At 38.3% G+C, this 15,605-nt stretch overlaps 1 protein-coding gene across 5 annotated transcripts in view; it reads right to left on the reverse strand.

Moving 5' to 3' along the window:
• Positions 1–11,509, reverse strand: part of usp8 (ubiquitin specific peptidase 8) — a 38,939-nt gene extending 27,430 nt beyond the window's left edge. Inside the window, exons 1-5 of one of the 5 annotated variants that reach the window (XM_028823493.2) lie at positions 11,435–11,490; positions 4,501–4,549; positions 4,034–4,203; positions 1,956–2,100; positions 1,552–1,637 (exon numbers count right to left, since the gene is read on the reverse strand). In XM_028823493.2, the coding sequence (XP_028679326.1) occupies positions 1,552–1,637; positions 1,956–2,100; positions 4,034–4,137 (335 nt within the window). In that variant the 5' untranslated portion in view covers positions 4,138–4,203; positions 4,501–4,549; positions 11,435–11,490. Of the gene's footprint in view, positions 1–1,551; positions 1,638–1,955; positions 2,101–4,033; positions 4,204–4,500; positions 4,550–7,817; positions 7,886–11,403 lie in introns of those variants that run through there. The other 4 variants (XM_028823492.2, XM_028823499.2, XM_028823496.2 and 1 more) reach the window with 4 other exon arrangements.
• Between the last annotated feature and the right edge of the window lie 4,096 nt (positions 11,510–15,605).

Raw genomic sequence — 15,605 nt, forward strand, 5'->3', positions numbered from 1 at the left:
TCAGTATTTGTATGTTCTTTGCATATTCTTCCTGCGTCCATATTGTTTATTCTCTAAATTCCAAATATATGCTTGTTAGGTTAATTGAAGATTCTAAACCAGAAAGCTTTCTTTGTACATTTATTGGTGAAATGGCACTATTTCCACAAGCAGTTTTATGTCTTGCACCAAATGATACCCAGGATAGGCTCCTTCCCCACAAAAATTTAGATTACGCAGATCAGAGAATGTTATGAGAATATTACGGTATATCCAAATAATAATAAATCCAAAGAACAGTATATGATTTCAGATACATGTGTAACAAAATCCAGAATGCAGATTTTGCCAGCTGTGGCAGCCTGGTCTGTCAGATTCCAATTTAATTTTGTTGATTCCGTTTCAAACAATATTTGTTACATTTGACTAAAGGATACACTCATTTTAATGTCGGTACCCAATTAAAAACAGAAGGTATACAAAATTAACCTAGAAAAAAAACCTAGTTTAAAAACACAAAAATAACTAATAAATTTTAATACTACTCTGGCATAGACGGTAGCTTTGCCATCATGTAACTCTTGTAATTTAGCCATATAAGACACAATGTAATGGCGTATGCTGCTCAAGACCCTATATAGAGTAAACATTGAAATATGTTCTCCTTATACTTAAAATCTTCTGACAAAGAATGAATTAAGCTAACATAGCCAACAATCCACAAAACCTACTGAATCTATTTCAATACACTGTACAGTTTGTGCCTATGGCATAACACGCTGAGGAATGAAAATACTGTCAGCACGATTTACATAAGACAGAAAAACCCAAAAGTTTAAACAAAGCTGAACTCAAATAGTGAGAGAACTAGGCTACACATCACTCAAAGCATTACTAGGGCACAGACAAGGCAGTGGCATCAAATAGGTGAGTGAGGTGTTTGTTCTGCTTCTAGTAGACTTGCCTCCCTCCCTCAAAAGATGAACAACTTCCTACACATCCTAGAGGAAAACTACAACCTTTTCCAGATTTGGCTCCTCTTTTTTGTCACAACAAAGATGTTCCACGCTTTTTTTTGGCAAAACACATTTAACAGAATTATAAACCCCAAACATGGTCACTGTCTGTGCAGAGTTTGCAGCTTTTCCCCTTGTCTGAAAGAGATTTTCCTACCACATCCATAATGAAATGGAAATATGGTTAGCTGGGATTTCTAAACTGGCTCCAGTGTGAGTACACCTTGTCCAGGGATGATTTCTTTCCTTATACCCAATACTGTTGGGACAGCCCATGACCCTGAACTAAATTATGTGGATTGGAGGACATTATGTAGAGAAATTATTAAAGCAACTGGTGGTGGGCTCATTTAATCTGTTCTTACACACACCTCCTAATTAATTTAAAATGAAAGCTAACAGCAAACAGTAGATGGTTAAAACTGAAGGTAGCTACATTACATTTCTTTTGTTCATGCTTGTCTTCTGCCCTTTTTACTGCTCAACTAATGGCATTAATGTGAGACTAATGTCATTATTTAAACATTATGAGGAAAACAAACTAACAGTACAATACCTAAGTTTAAGACTATCAGACAGCTTCTCAGCTTCTTCAATTGCTTTTTTGAAACTTGTTGGTCCAAGCATAGACATAACATAGTCCTGGGGAGAAAAATAAAATAAATAGTATTCTGTACTTCCTAAAAATAATATTGTTGATTCAGTTACAAATTAAACATACTGATGTACTTTTCAGTCAATTGCAGTTAAACATATCTAGACATTAACCTATACCAGTATTAAATGGTAAAATTAACAGAAAACATTGAAAACGTTTATGAAAATATTTTGTTAATGACTGTTTAAGCATGTCAAACTTTGTTCACATATAGCTTTTACACAAGAATCATAGTTTATCAGAAAACAAAGGTACAATCAATAACCATTCTTCACATAATTAATAACATTTGTGATATATACCTGCTGCTGCTTAAAATCAGGCCTTTTTTTAATAAGATCATAAACAGAGAGGAACTTCATATAAAACACATATGCTTTTTCTTCATCTCTGTCCAATCTGCACTCTTCTGCAGCTTTAAATATTTTACAAGCACTCTGAACATAGCTGAAATTTAAAAAAAAAAAGAGTTATTTTTAATATTGTGAAGGAAGATCATTCAAGGTAATAGAAATACAGTCATATGAAAAAGTTTGGGAACCCCTCTCAGCCTCCATAATAATTGACTCTACTTTCAACAAAAAAGAAAACAGTGGTATGTCTTTCATTTCCTAGGATCATCTGAGTACTGCGGTGTTTTTTCGAACAAAGATTTTTAGTGAAGCAGTATTTAGTTGTATGAAATTAAATCAAATGTGAAAAACTGGCCGCGCAAAAATGTGGGTCCCCCCTTAATTTTGCTGATTTGAATGCATGTCACTGCTCAATGCTGATTACTTGCAACACCAAATTGGTTGGATTAGCTCAGTAAGCCTTGAACTTCATAGACAATCATAAGAAAAGGTATTTAAGGTGGTCAATTGCAAGTTGTGCTTCCCTTTGACTCTACTCTTAAGAGTGACAGCATGGGATCCTCAAAGCAACTCTCAAAAGATCTGAAAACAAAGATTGTTCAGTCTCATGGTTTAGGGGAAGGCTACAAAAAGCTGTCTCAGAGGTTTAAACTGTCAGTTTCAACTGTAAGGAATGGAATTAGGAAATGGAAGGCCACAGGCACACTTGCTGTTAAACCCAGCAGGTCTGGCAGGCCAAGAAAAATACAGGAGCGCCATATGCGCAGGATTGTGAGAAGGTTACAGACAACCCACAGATCACCTCCAAAGACCTGTAAGAACATCTTGCTGCAGATGGTGTATCTGTACATCATCGTTCTACAATTCAGCGCAATTTGCACAAAGAACATCTGTATGGCAGGGTGATGAGAAAGAAGCCCTTTCTGCATTCCCGCCACAAGCAGAGTCGCTTGTTGTACGCAAATGCTCATTTAGACAAGCCAGATTCATTTTGGAACAAAAGTGCTTTGGACTGATGAGACTAAAATTGAGTTATTTGGTCATAACAAAAAGCGCTTTGCATGGCGGAAGAAGAACACTGCATTCCAAGAAAAACACCTGCTACCTACTGTCAAATTTGGTGGAGGTTCCATCATGCTATGGGGCTGTGTGGCTAGTTCAGGGACTGGGGCCCTTGTTAAAGTCGAGGGTCGGATGAATTCAACCCAATATCAACAAATTCTTCAGGATAATGTTCAAGTATCAGTCACAAAGTTGAAGTTATGCAGGGGTTGGATAGTCCAACAAGACAATGACCCAAAACACAGTTCGAAATCTACAAAGGCATTCATGCAGAGGGAGAAGTACAATGTTCTGGAATGGCCGTCACAGTCCCCTGACTTGAATATCATCGAAAATCTATGGGATCCAGGTTGTCCATGCTCGGTAGGCATCAAATTTAACTGAACTGGAGAGATTTTGTATGGAGGAATGGTCAAAAATACCTCCATCCAGAATCCAGACACTCATCTAAGGCTATAGGAGGCGTCTAGAGGCTGTTATATTTGCAAAATGAGGCTCAACTAAGTATTGATGTAATATCTTTGTTGGGGTGCCCAAATTTATGCACCTGTCTAATTTTGTTATGATGCATATTGCATATTTTCTGTTAATCCAATAAACTTAATGTCACTGCTGAAATACTGCTGTTTCCATAAGGCATGTCATATATTAAAAGGAAGTTGCTACTTTGAAAGCTCAGCTAATGATAAACAAAAATCCAAAGAATTAAGGGGGTTCCCAAACTTTTTCATATGACTGTAGTAGGTAGATGCACACAAAACAGTCTCAAAAACAATAGGCAAGTTACATTAGTTAAACAGGAGAATGCGTTAAATGTTTTCAAAGAGGAGGATCCAGATTTTTTTTAGTTACCGGATAAAAACAGCATAGACTGTAAATCACCATTTCTGAATAATTATGCAATCAGATGTACCAGCTATACTGGTATGTAAATGTAGGCCATGATTAAAAAAAAAAATCTGTACCTTCGTGTGCTGATTTTATCTGGTTTAACCTCAGCTTTCTTGTTTAATTCTCCTAGAGATGTTGAGAGGTACAGTTCTTTTAGACCTGAAGATACTGCCGGCATCTTTATAGGTCTTGTATTCCTTGAAAAGTTACTTTACTCTCTTGTCTGTATGCATGGTTAGATTACCTAAAAAAAAAAAAAAGAAAAAAAAACCCAACTAATGAAATCTAATAAAACTGTTTTTTATTTGATCTTTATTTAATACAAATGGAATCCAATTACTGTACATGCACTGTTGACACACAAGTTATTCAATTAAAATGATCTAAATATTAATAAACTTCAAACCTTCTACAAAAACATTAAGGATGTAAAAGCTAATTTTCCAAATTAACCACACCACCACAAATATACAAAACTCTAAGTGCAATAACCTTTGCCAACATGCAGTGGAACATGCAGGGTGTATTTTAAGAATATCACAATCAACTAGATGAATTCTGCTGTGACCTTCCAAATTATTTACCCAAGCCTACAATGGGGAAGGAAAAAAAAAGTAAACCATTCTCTTAAACGGATCAAATAATTGAATTAATTTCACTATTTAGCATTCCTGAACTGCATTATGGAACATAATGAATTTAGTGATAAATTACTGATAAGAGTATTAACAACTAGTAATATGCAGTGGGGATTTGAATTGTGGAAGCATGATGCTTAAAAAAATTAATAAAATATAACATATACAGTGTACAAGATAAACAAGGGATAAAACAAACATATGTACTGGCATATATTTTATTAATTGTACTTTATATTAAAATGGCACTTAAAAAATAAAGGCCAATTAACTGCCAATGGAAAAAGCAGGTCAGAAACATGACATGGAAAAGAATGGATTATGACATAGCTCCTTTACCATGCAAGTCATCATTTATAAAAGGATTGTAATTTACTTCCCTGCAGCTCCTCACAAAACTGTTGTGATGAAGCGGCCTTTTTTTGTTTTAAGTGGTAGAGGTGGGCTCTGTGTGTGCAGGGGCTGAGAAACAATGAGCTTTCAGCTGGACATAGAATGCATATAAGTGCCACTGCAAGGAATGAGTAATGTGGGAGATTTGGACCTCGCAAACAGAAGAGAGACTTGTCTACCTGATGTTGCGTGCTTTATGTACCACGACAGAATGGAAAAATGAAAAAGGGTCGAGATTGTGGCCTAGTTATTCATACCTGGAGAAGAATTGTGTAGCACCTGCTCTGACAGTCAGCACATTATTGGCTATCAGAAAAAGAGGCACTCCTCTCCCATAGATGACAGGTTATGGTGGGGGAGGCAGCAAAGCAAAAAAGTAGTCTGCTGTTTTTGGTGATGCAAAGTGGGTTTTTTTTTCATTTCATTAAGTTTTGTTGTATCATTCAATCTCCAAATGTCACCATTTCATGGAAATGCAACATCTCAAATGACTGCTGAATACATTGTTCATGTAGCCTTATGTAACTTATGGTGGCTCTGAGGCTAAGGATGTGTGCTGGTAGGTTGCCGGTTCGAATCCCCATCACTGCCAAAAGAGATTCTACTCTGCTGGGCCCTTGAGCAAGACCCTCAACCTGTAATTGCTCCAGGGGCGCTGTACAATGGCTGACCCTGCGCTCTGACCCCAAGGGGTATGTGAAAACTAACAAATTCCTAATACAAGAAATTGTATAAGGCGAAATAAAGAACAAAAAAAGACGAACATTTCAATTGAATATGAAGTGGTTAGGATAAAAATCCAAATTTCTAAATCTGGAACTGGCATTTTCTTCAAAAATGAGTGAATTAATCTCCACATACAGAGGTATTTAACTACTAGGTCTTCTTAAAATTTAAGGCCAGGAGTGAGTGTGGAATTAACTAAGTAAATAATTGCTGTAGTAGCAGTAGCACTGTGATCCTAATAGGGAAGCTTTCGATCTAAATCTCCATTATCATGTAAGGCCCCAATCTATGAGTAGCAACCAAAATAATTAGCTTGGGTGCACCAGCATTTGAATTCAATCTCCTATGCCAGTAGTTTTGGAATCTAGTGAAAATACATACTCTGCACCATGGGGAAAAGACAGAACAAATGGGAGGGATTGCATCTTTTAGCAGGCCAGGAAACAACTGAAAATTCTTCAGGAGGAGCTGAAGTAAATGTCTTAGGCCTCTTTACTAACAGATGCCAACAGGGTCAAAAATAATGCCATCTGCAGCAGTGGTTAAAGTGAATGTCCATGGTTTGAGACCATTTGTGAGTGACTTTCAGATGTACCTGTACTTAAAGTGGTTCTGGCAAATAATTTGATGATTCAAGATGGATAGGCAGAGGACCGCTTGCACATTCTTGGCATAGGTGGGGAAAGGCAGACCTCAACTGTAGATATCACAGAAAAACAGAAGGAATACAAAGAGTAACTCTAGCATTTCCCTGTCTAAGGCTGCTGTGGAGATTAAAAAGCTCCATAGCAGCCAAACCACAGGGGTGGATGAAAAGTTATATACAGGAAGTTGCTGTCGTACCAAAACACAAGCCTTAGTGAAAGTGTGGACAGGTAGGTACTTGCTGAACACAGCAGTCTGCCTGTAAGCAACACAAAGCTAAAACAATTTGAAAAAAAAAATGTCTGGCAATAATGCACAGTTTACAAAACTAGAAGACACCATACAAGAAGTATGTTCACTGAGGAGAAAGAATGTGCTTTCAGACCATGACATTATCCTTTCAATTTTCAAACCTGCTAGGACAAGATCACAGTGAGCCTAAGCCTATTCTGGCTCCAGTTAATCACAGGACACGCACACACACACACACACACACACACACAAACCTATGCGCATTTGTACAAGGCATTCAGAGAGCTAGCTGTTAATTCAAATTACACACATCCCCAGGATGAAAGGGGGAAACAATGCTGTACCTAAAGCAGGGATGTTAAATTCCGGGCCTGGAGGACCACAGTGGCTGCAGGTTTTCATTCTAACACTTGTCCTAATCAGTGACCAGTTTTCACTGCTAATTAACTTCTTTTCCATTCATTTTAATAGCCCTGTTTTTAAGGAATCAGTCCTCTGAATTTATTCCTTTCTTCATTAAATGACAGCCAAACAGAAATGAGATGTGAAACAAGCCAACAGGTGACCATCTTAACTGGGATTTCAAACTCCAACCAATTTCACTCCAACCAATCTCTTCACGAGAAGATGATTCTTGCTGTTAATTATGCCCGTTATTTAATTCCATGGTTTGTTGCTGCTCTCATTCTGCCAAAACAGACATTTCCAAAACCGTTGATTTTTCAATTTTTTCTAAGAACATCGCCAAAATGTTTTGGTGACCTGAGAGATCAACCTTACTGAGACCCATCACCTTTCCTTACTTTCAGATATTGTGTGATGGGCACAGGTGAGCTGGTCAAATGGTGGCTTGTTTTGTGTTGTATTATTGTTTGGTTGCTAATTAAGGAAAAAGAAAACTAAAGGGCCTGAATCAAGTTAATTAAAACTAAGGAAAAAAAAGTTAATTAGCAGCAAACCTGCAGCCACTGTGGCCCTCCAGAACCAGAGTTTGACACCCATGACCTAAAGAAAAGCCCAAGCAGACTCAGAAGAATTTGCAAATGCCACACAGACACTGCCCAAATAAGATTCATATTCAAAACTATGCAGTTGTGAAGCAGCCACTGTGTCAGCTTTACTGAACATACTTGATTAAAACATAGGGTTGCAATGAGCCTATCCCAGCAGCTAATAGCATCACCTTCAAATAAATTATTCTCACCTAGTATCGCTCCTTGGGATATTTTTTCTGCCCTGGGACAGCACAATTATAATATGTGCTAGCAATTCCTAGACCAGCAGCAAAAAAAGAAAAAAATTAATAAATGATTCAGAGCACGGTGACCAATACCACATCCCTAATAAACAAAGAACACACCAACAGAACCTCACTCATAAAGGAAATGTTTTCCTATGTTCAAGCCAGATGTCCAAGTATAAAAAACTGATTGAGAGAGCGGGCCGTGCAAACAAACCAAATAACCCCAGACAAGTCACACAACATAAGAGAGGTTATGTTATTTTAAAAGAACCTCTGTTCAACTAAAAGAATATGGACTACAGCATGTATTCTGTATTTAGATTGAAAGCTGCACATATACAGGCATCACACACATGGCAAATTAATAATTTGCTTGCCACTGCTTAATACACAGAATAGCAAAAACAAACATGCATCAAGAGGTCAAGACATCAGCAAAAAAATGACATTTATACAACTGCTCCATATTAATTGTAACTGGCCTTAATGAAAAAATGTGTGAAGATTGCAAAGCCCCTCATGGGAAAGACCTGAGAGGACTGAACAGACCCATGCCTCAAGAGTCTTAACTTCCAGCAATGCCCTAGACAATCATTTCAAGGCTCCTTGCAAAGCTGTTGGCAAGTTCATCCTTGTAGGTGTTGATCAGCAGTTTCAATATGAGGTCATCTGATAAAGGCAACTACATGCAAACAGAAAACATGGATAGAGAGGCACCAAAACATAATACACTTTTCTACCCACATGAAGCATCATTATAGGAAACCACTGCTGTCATCCATCCAATAATGAATAATCTTATCTTCCCACTGCAAAAAGCATGTGAAGTGCATACATTCTTGCACTTTCTTTTTTCGTGATCAGTTGTTTATTTTAAAGTTGAAAAGAAGTCAAGTCAAAGTGGGAAACAATCAATATATAAAATAAATCCACACAACACCTCTCTCATATCCCCAGGAGCCACGGCAGCACCAACTGACCACACTTGACCAAGGTAGTACCAACGCCACGAGTCTCAGCACATAAAAGATTTAACTATGGAAGCAACAAATTCCCAGTTATGAATGGACTTGCTGAATGCTATCTGAGATGCAGACAACTCCAAAAGGATCAGGTTGTAAAAACGTACACAATCAGTTCTTCAGTGTAATTAATGGTCTTCCACCTAGAGGCAAGACATTGTTTAGCAGCTACCGTGCCCAGAATTTATTCTTGTGCAAAAGCAGAACAGTCCTAAAAGGTCTAGGAGTACAAGAACATTTGGCAAAAGAGGAACAGGAACTGATAGCACTGAAGAGGGTGAACAACAGATTAGAGTCCAGAAGGCCAGAACAGGAGGATAAAGCCAATACATTTGCATACATGCTAATAATAATAATAATTCATTACATTTATATAGCACTTTTCTCAATACTCAAAGCGCTATCCTAATGATAGATAGATAGATAGATAGATAGATAGATAGATAGATAGATAGATAGATAGATAGATAGATAGATACTTTATCTATGGGGAATCATTGGGGCATAAGTGACTGAGGGGATCTGGGTTAAGGCCCATTAAATGTAACTCATGAGTAGTAAAATATGGCTTGTATATAAAATGAAATTGAATAAACTGATGAATGGAATTTCTTGATGAAAATTTGATATTCCTCAAAACTATATTAGAGCACACGGAAGAAGATAATGTGAGGTCCTGAGAACACTGAGAGATGAGTGGTAGGTGTTTTCTAAAGAACATATTATACAGCAGTGAGTAAAGACCTGAAACAGGTGTTTGAATGGAGAAAAGGAACTAGCAAGAGAGAAAAGCGGACAAAAAGGTAAAAGGTGATGCAAGAGAGACACCGTATATCATAAATGCTGAACGAAGCTATAAGTAGTAGGAAAAGCTGTAAGAAGGAATATCAAAGCAAGACTGTAGATTTTTGAACAATTCAAGGCCAGCATCTCCCAAAAGACTGCAACGCTGCTTTCCGTGAGCACCTAAAATCAATGCATGATTACTGAAGACTGGTCAAAGCATGTCATTTGGGTATTTTTCCTAACTTCTTTTCAGTTTACACCAAATCTGTATAGCATATGTTATAATGGGCTCTAGGTTGAGTTTGGATGTGCTGAGTTTTAAATTGGCTCATACAACTGAATTTAATTTTTATGGCATACAAATAGCAATTCGAAGTACAGCAAAACAAAAGAACACAACCGATGGTGACAGACAATATAAAGCATACAGTTACGATACAACATTTGCTAGAACAAAAAAATAATAGTGGAATTGAGAGAGAGAATGTAGTCCTTAAAATATTATTAAATGTTAATGTTGAAGTTTAGAGAGGGACACGCTTTTAATTATTAAGAGGTGATTTCATTTGTATGAGATGCAAAAACCGGATTGGTGTAAAGTATTAAAACTGTCTTTAGTCCGATTAAACTGCACTCGGTGTGGGCTAGAGCAGGGGTGGGCAGATTCAGTCCTGGAGGGCCGCAGTGGCTGCAGGTTTTTGCTCCAACCCAATTGCTTAATAAAAAGCCCTTATTACTCAAGTAACACTTCAGCTTCACTTTAGTTGTCTCGCTCATTAAGATTTTGAACCCTTATTGCTTATTTTAGTCTTAAACAGCTGTATTCTTGGTTTGTAATTGCTCCTAATTAGCAATACCATGCAAATGACAAAAGAGACCAGCATTTCTCCATTTAGCTTGTTTTCATTTAAACCTGTGTGTATTTATCATGCACTATTTGGTTTAATTAAATACTTGGAAGGAAAGTGAAGAGAAAAAAGTGAAGCACTGAGAATTACTCATCTGTGTTAGACTTCAAATCATTTGGATGATATCCTTAGAAAGGAAAATAAATCTAGGATATGAGAATGACCTGACATGGCAGAGTTAAAGCACTAACAAGCCATGCAATTAAATAATTGACAAGGATTGGTTTTTAATTAAGCAACTGGGTTGGAACAAAAACCTGCAACCACTGCGGCCCTCCAGGACTGAATCTGCCCACCCCTGGGCTAGAGGAACAGAATTGTTTTTTATTCAAGTTGGTTGACTTTGCGTGCAACTTCAGGTCTACTCTTTTAAAAACAAAATAGGCAGTTTTTAATTTAAGAAATTATAAGACAAGATACACAAGCTGTATACTTCTATACCATAATTAATGACGAGGTTCTTTAGACGGAAGAATAACAAACGAGTGATTGTTTACTGTGTTCCATCTGGCATGGGAAACACGGCACACAACTAGGGGACAAGTGCAAGTGTCTTTTTAATTCAATAAAAATACGTTGCTTTGACAACCGAAATAAACACTAATCCCCGAGTTTAAATTCACAGGTTTCTCAGTGTTTATACCGCTTTCGGACATTCACGGGAGATAAGAAAAGGAGCTTGTGGCCTGTACTTTCACCACAGGCTTCGCGAAGACTGTTCACGCTACCACGAAGCACAGGCACGCGTCTGTTCTTAACAACAATATTAAACAACAATCCTATACCATATACAACGTCCCTTATAAAGGAATTAAACTACTTTACACACACCAGCAAAATGTCAGACCCATTACGTCCTCACCGATTGAACTGCCAGGCTGCTGTTTATATCAGGCACTGCTTCACTTCCCGGAACAAACTCCTCTGGACGTGCAATCATCAGACGAGTCGCGTGACGTTATGACGTTAGGGGGCGGGGTTTGAAAACAAGCTTGTGGCGGTACTGTGGTGGTTGGTATACGAAAAGAACCTTCTGTCTTTTTAATGATGAACGAAATGTTTTTCATTAAAGAACTGTTCATAGAATTTTTGAAAATAATTTGGTGTTTCACATTACTGTAACGTTACTAAGAATGCAACGCACGCAAGAGTTTGAGTTTATTGTATTCAGAAGAATTCCTTACGGACGCTTTTTGAACTTGAGCAAAATTACACGTTATATTGTCTAACTGAACAGATCACAACATGGAAGCTTTCGAGCAGGCAAGATGAAAGCTCTGTTCATTTTGCCAATAAAATTTGTAATTTTGATCGACTTCTCTTTGCATCCATAACACCCTACTATTACGGACGCTTTGAAATCACTTATTTTTTTGTCCGGTGCCTCCTGAATCACCTCTACAAGAAAATCCCCGCATATGATGTACCTTTCGACGCATCTTGACGCATTCTGCTTATGCAAGACATTGATTTTTGTGAGGGTTCCCCTCTATTTTTGACCCTCTAGACCAGAAAAAAACCCTAATTTTAAAGTCATCTTGAACGATATTTTGTGCAGTAAATTACAAAAGAGTAAACCTATGTGTTTTCTACAAATAAATGATCAGACGGACTTGAAGCTGTGCATGCCATATCAACCGGCCCCCGAGGTTCAACCCCAAAATGGGATAGGAGGGGTCAAAGTCACTCCCTTTCACAAAATTTCGAATAAGTAGTTATGTGGAATGTCGTTTTATGCATTTTCAAGTTTGCTGATCAAGAATAAAGTCATAGTTTTGATATTTGATTATTGCCCTCTAAAAGCTGCTCCCAGGTTAAAAATGACATTTCAAACACGGACATGTGGGGTATCATTTTTGACTATATCAAAGTAACTGATTACAAATGTATTAGTTTTTAGCCATTACCAGGGATCTAGCTCCCTATGGACCTCTGTCATAGGGTGAAAAGTTTGGACGCGAGTGTCAGTAGGCTTTGCGCCTTAGGAACCAAGTTACCAAACTATTCTATAACATTACAGTATTTACCGCTCTGATGCTGATCTCTCTGATCGTAAAATAGGTATAGCAATTGACGAGAATAATTCATAATTAATTACAAAATTACAGTATTTGTGGGTTCCTGTAGAGTGCCCCTTCTCTTACATGATTTGGCTGAAAAACTAATGAGCACATCGTCATCTCATAACAGGCTTAAGGTTTGAGTTTGGTATTTTTCTGTTCAACCATTTTAGCTCGTCTAGACCGTCCTCAAGAAACTATGACACACAGACACACACCCATCATCAAGATATTGATGCTTTCGTTATCAGGGGACCCTAAAACATCAAGATCCGTCGAAAACCGGAGATCAAAATTTTTGATGAATCTAAAGCTTTTGCTCCTCCCCCACAGAAGATAGGTTATGGTGGGGGAGGGCACAAAGCAAAAATGTCAAATTTTTATTAAAATCGGGAATATTTAAATATTAAACATTTCAAGTAGTACATTTTAACATTTCAAATATCTGACACAACTACTCGTGTTTATTATGTACTACCCCATGAAGTAAATCATTATATTTCTTATCTCCCACAGCGGATCATCTTCTTCCATATCTTTCTGTCTTCTGCATCTTGTTCTGTTACACCCATCACCTGCATGTCTTCTCTCACCACATCCATAAACCTTCCACTCTCTTTACCTTCCTTCTCTCCTCCTGCCTCCGGACACGTCTCCCCCCTTCATCGGCATACAGTAGCCCAATTACCGCCAGCACCCTGTTGACTACCAGTACTGGTGGCGGTCGTTGTTAACCTGGGGCATAACCAGTCTGGAATGGAAATTTGTATTGTTGTCTGCATATTGATTTGGCAAAATTTTACACCGGATGCCCTTCCTGACGTAACGTTCCCCATTTATTAGGACGGTTTATGCTAAATCCGACTTTTATCCTTATTCTTTCCTTTAAATTGGAGGTGTCAAACTCAGATCCTGGACAGCCACATTGGGAACTGCCTTTCTTCTTCTTTGCATTTATGGCGGTCCACATCCATTTTGAAGGTGCATTACCACCACCTACTGTACAGTCCTGGCCAAAAGTTTTGAGAATGACAAAAGTATTGGTTCTCACAAAGTTTTTTGCTTCCGTGTTTTTAGATCTTTTTGTCAGATGTTATTATGGCAAGTATTTTATATGTTTCAAAGGCTTTTATTGACAATTACATTAGGTTTATGCAAAGAGTCAATATTTGCAGTGTTGGCCCTTCTTTTCAAGACCTCTGCAATTCGCCCTGGCATGCTGTCAATCAACTTCTTGGCCAAATCTTGACTGATGGCAGCAGATTCTTGAATAATCAATGCTTGGAGTTTGTCATAATTTATGGGTTTTTGTTTGTCCACCAGCCTCTTGAGGACTGACCACAAGTTCTCTAGGGGATTAAGATCTGGGGAGTTTCCTGGTCATGGACCCAAAATTTCTATGTATTGTTCCCTGAGCCACTTAGTTATCACTTTTGCCTTGTGGCACTGTGCTCCATCATGCTGGAAAAGGCATTGTTCGTCACCAAACTGTTCTTGGATGGTTGGGAGAAGTTGCTCTCAAAGGATGTTTTGGTACCATTCTTTATTCATGGCAGCTTTCTTAGGCAAAATTGTAAGTGAGCCCACTGCCTTGGCTGAGAAGCAACCCCACAAATGAATGGTCTAAGGATGCTTTACTGTTGGCATGACACAGGACTAATGGTACCGCTCACCCTTTCTTCTCCAGATAATCTGTTTTCTGGATGCCCCAAACAATCAGAAAGGGGATTCATCACAGAAAATGACTTTACCCCAGTCCTCAGCAGTCCAATCCCTGTACCTTTTGCAGCATGTCAATCTGTCCCTGATGTTTTTCTTGGAGAGAAGTGGCTTCTTTGCTGCCCTTCTTGACACCAGGCCATCCTCCAATAGTCTTCGCCTCACTGTGCATGCAGATGCACTCACACCTGCCTGCTGCCATTCCTGAGCAAGCTCTGCACTGGTGGTACCCAGATCCCACAGCTGAATCAACTTTAGGAAATGGGTTTTTTGGGATTAAGTTCATTTTCATGGCAAAGAGGCACTTTGCAATTAATTACAATTCACCTGATCACTCTTCATAAAATTCTTTAGTATATCCAAATTGCCATCATAAAAACTGGGGCTGCAAACTTTGTGAAAATTAATATTTGTGTCATTTTCAAAACTTTTGGCCACGACTGTACTTGGAGTGTGGGAGAGAAATGGCCAATTCAGATTCTCCAACTCAGAATTGTTTTGATTATAAATGTAATTACCACACAATGTACCTCATTTGACCCATTTTAACTCCTAGGACTGCTCTCACTTCAAATCCTTTTGTATTTTCAATTATTTTCTTCAAAACGTTTTGCTTTTAATGCTGTATATGGAGCAAACGACCATGATTTGTTTTTCCATTGCTGGTAACATACATGATTCATACATACCAGTACCATGCTTTCCCATGAGTATTATTGTGGGGTTTAAACAAGTATGTCCAAGTCTCAACCTTCCCAGCCACACATTATCCTTCCCGTTTCTACACATCAGACATTTCTCTTCCATTGACCTACACGACGCATACCACCCACATACCCCTTTTTCTATTACCCCTGCCACTTGTTGATCCCAACCACTTCATCCACCTCTGGCCTTTTACTTGCTTTTTTAGGTAGACTATCTGCCTTTTCATTCCCATAAATCCCACCATGTGCAGGTACCCAAAAAAACTAGACCACTACATCCCTAATATTTCAAACCATATAACAATCAACCACAAGTAGCAGTCCTGCCTCCTCTTCTCTCTGTACTCCTCATTCAATAAATACAACACCAGGTCATGTCAACTACAGAAATTCTCAGATGATTCTGAACTGATGGGGAGTATTGACAACGAGGGTGAGACTGAGGAGAGGAGTAAGGTGGAGAACAGTCAGGTAGGGAACCTTTGTTTCTTGGTGCAGAAAGAAGTGTCTGCAACTCACCACCAACAAAACCAAGGAACTGTTCATT

This window comes from Erpetoichthys calabaricus, chromosome 17 (genome assembly GCF_900747795.2).
Source record: "Erpetoichthys calabaricus chromosome 17, fErpCal1.3, whole genome shotgun sequence".
Taxonomy (NCBI): domain Eukaryota; kingdom Metazoa; phylum Chordata; class Cladistia; order Polypteriformes; family Polypteridae; genus Erpetoichthys; species Erpetoichthys calabaricus.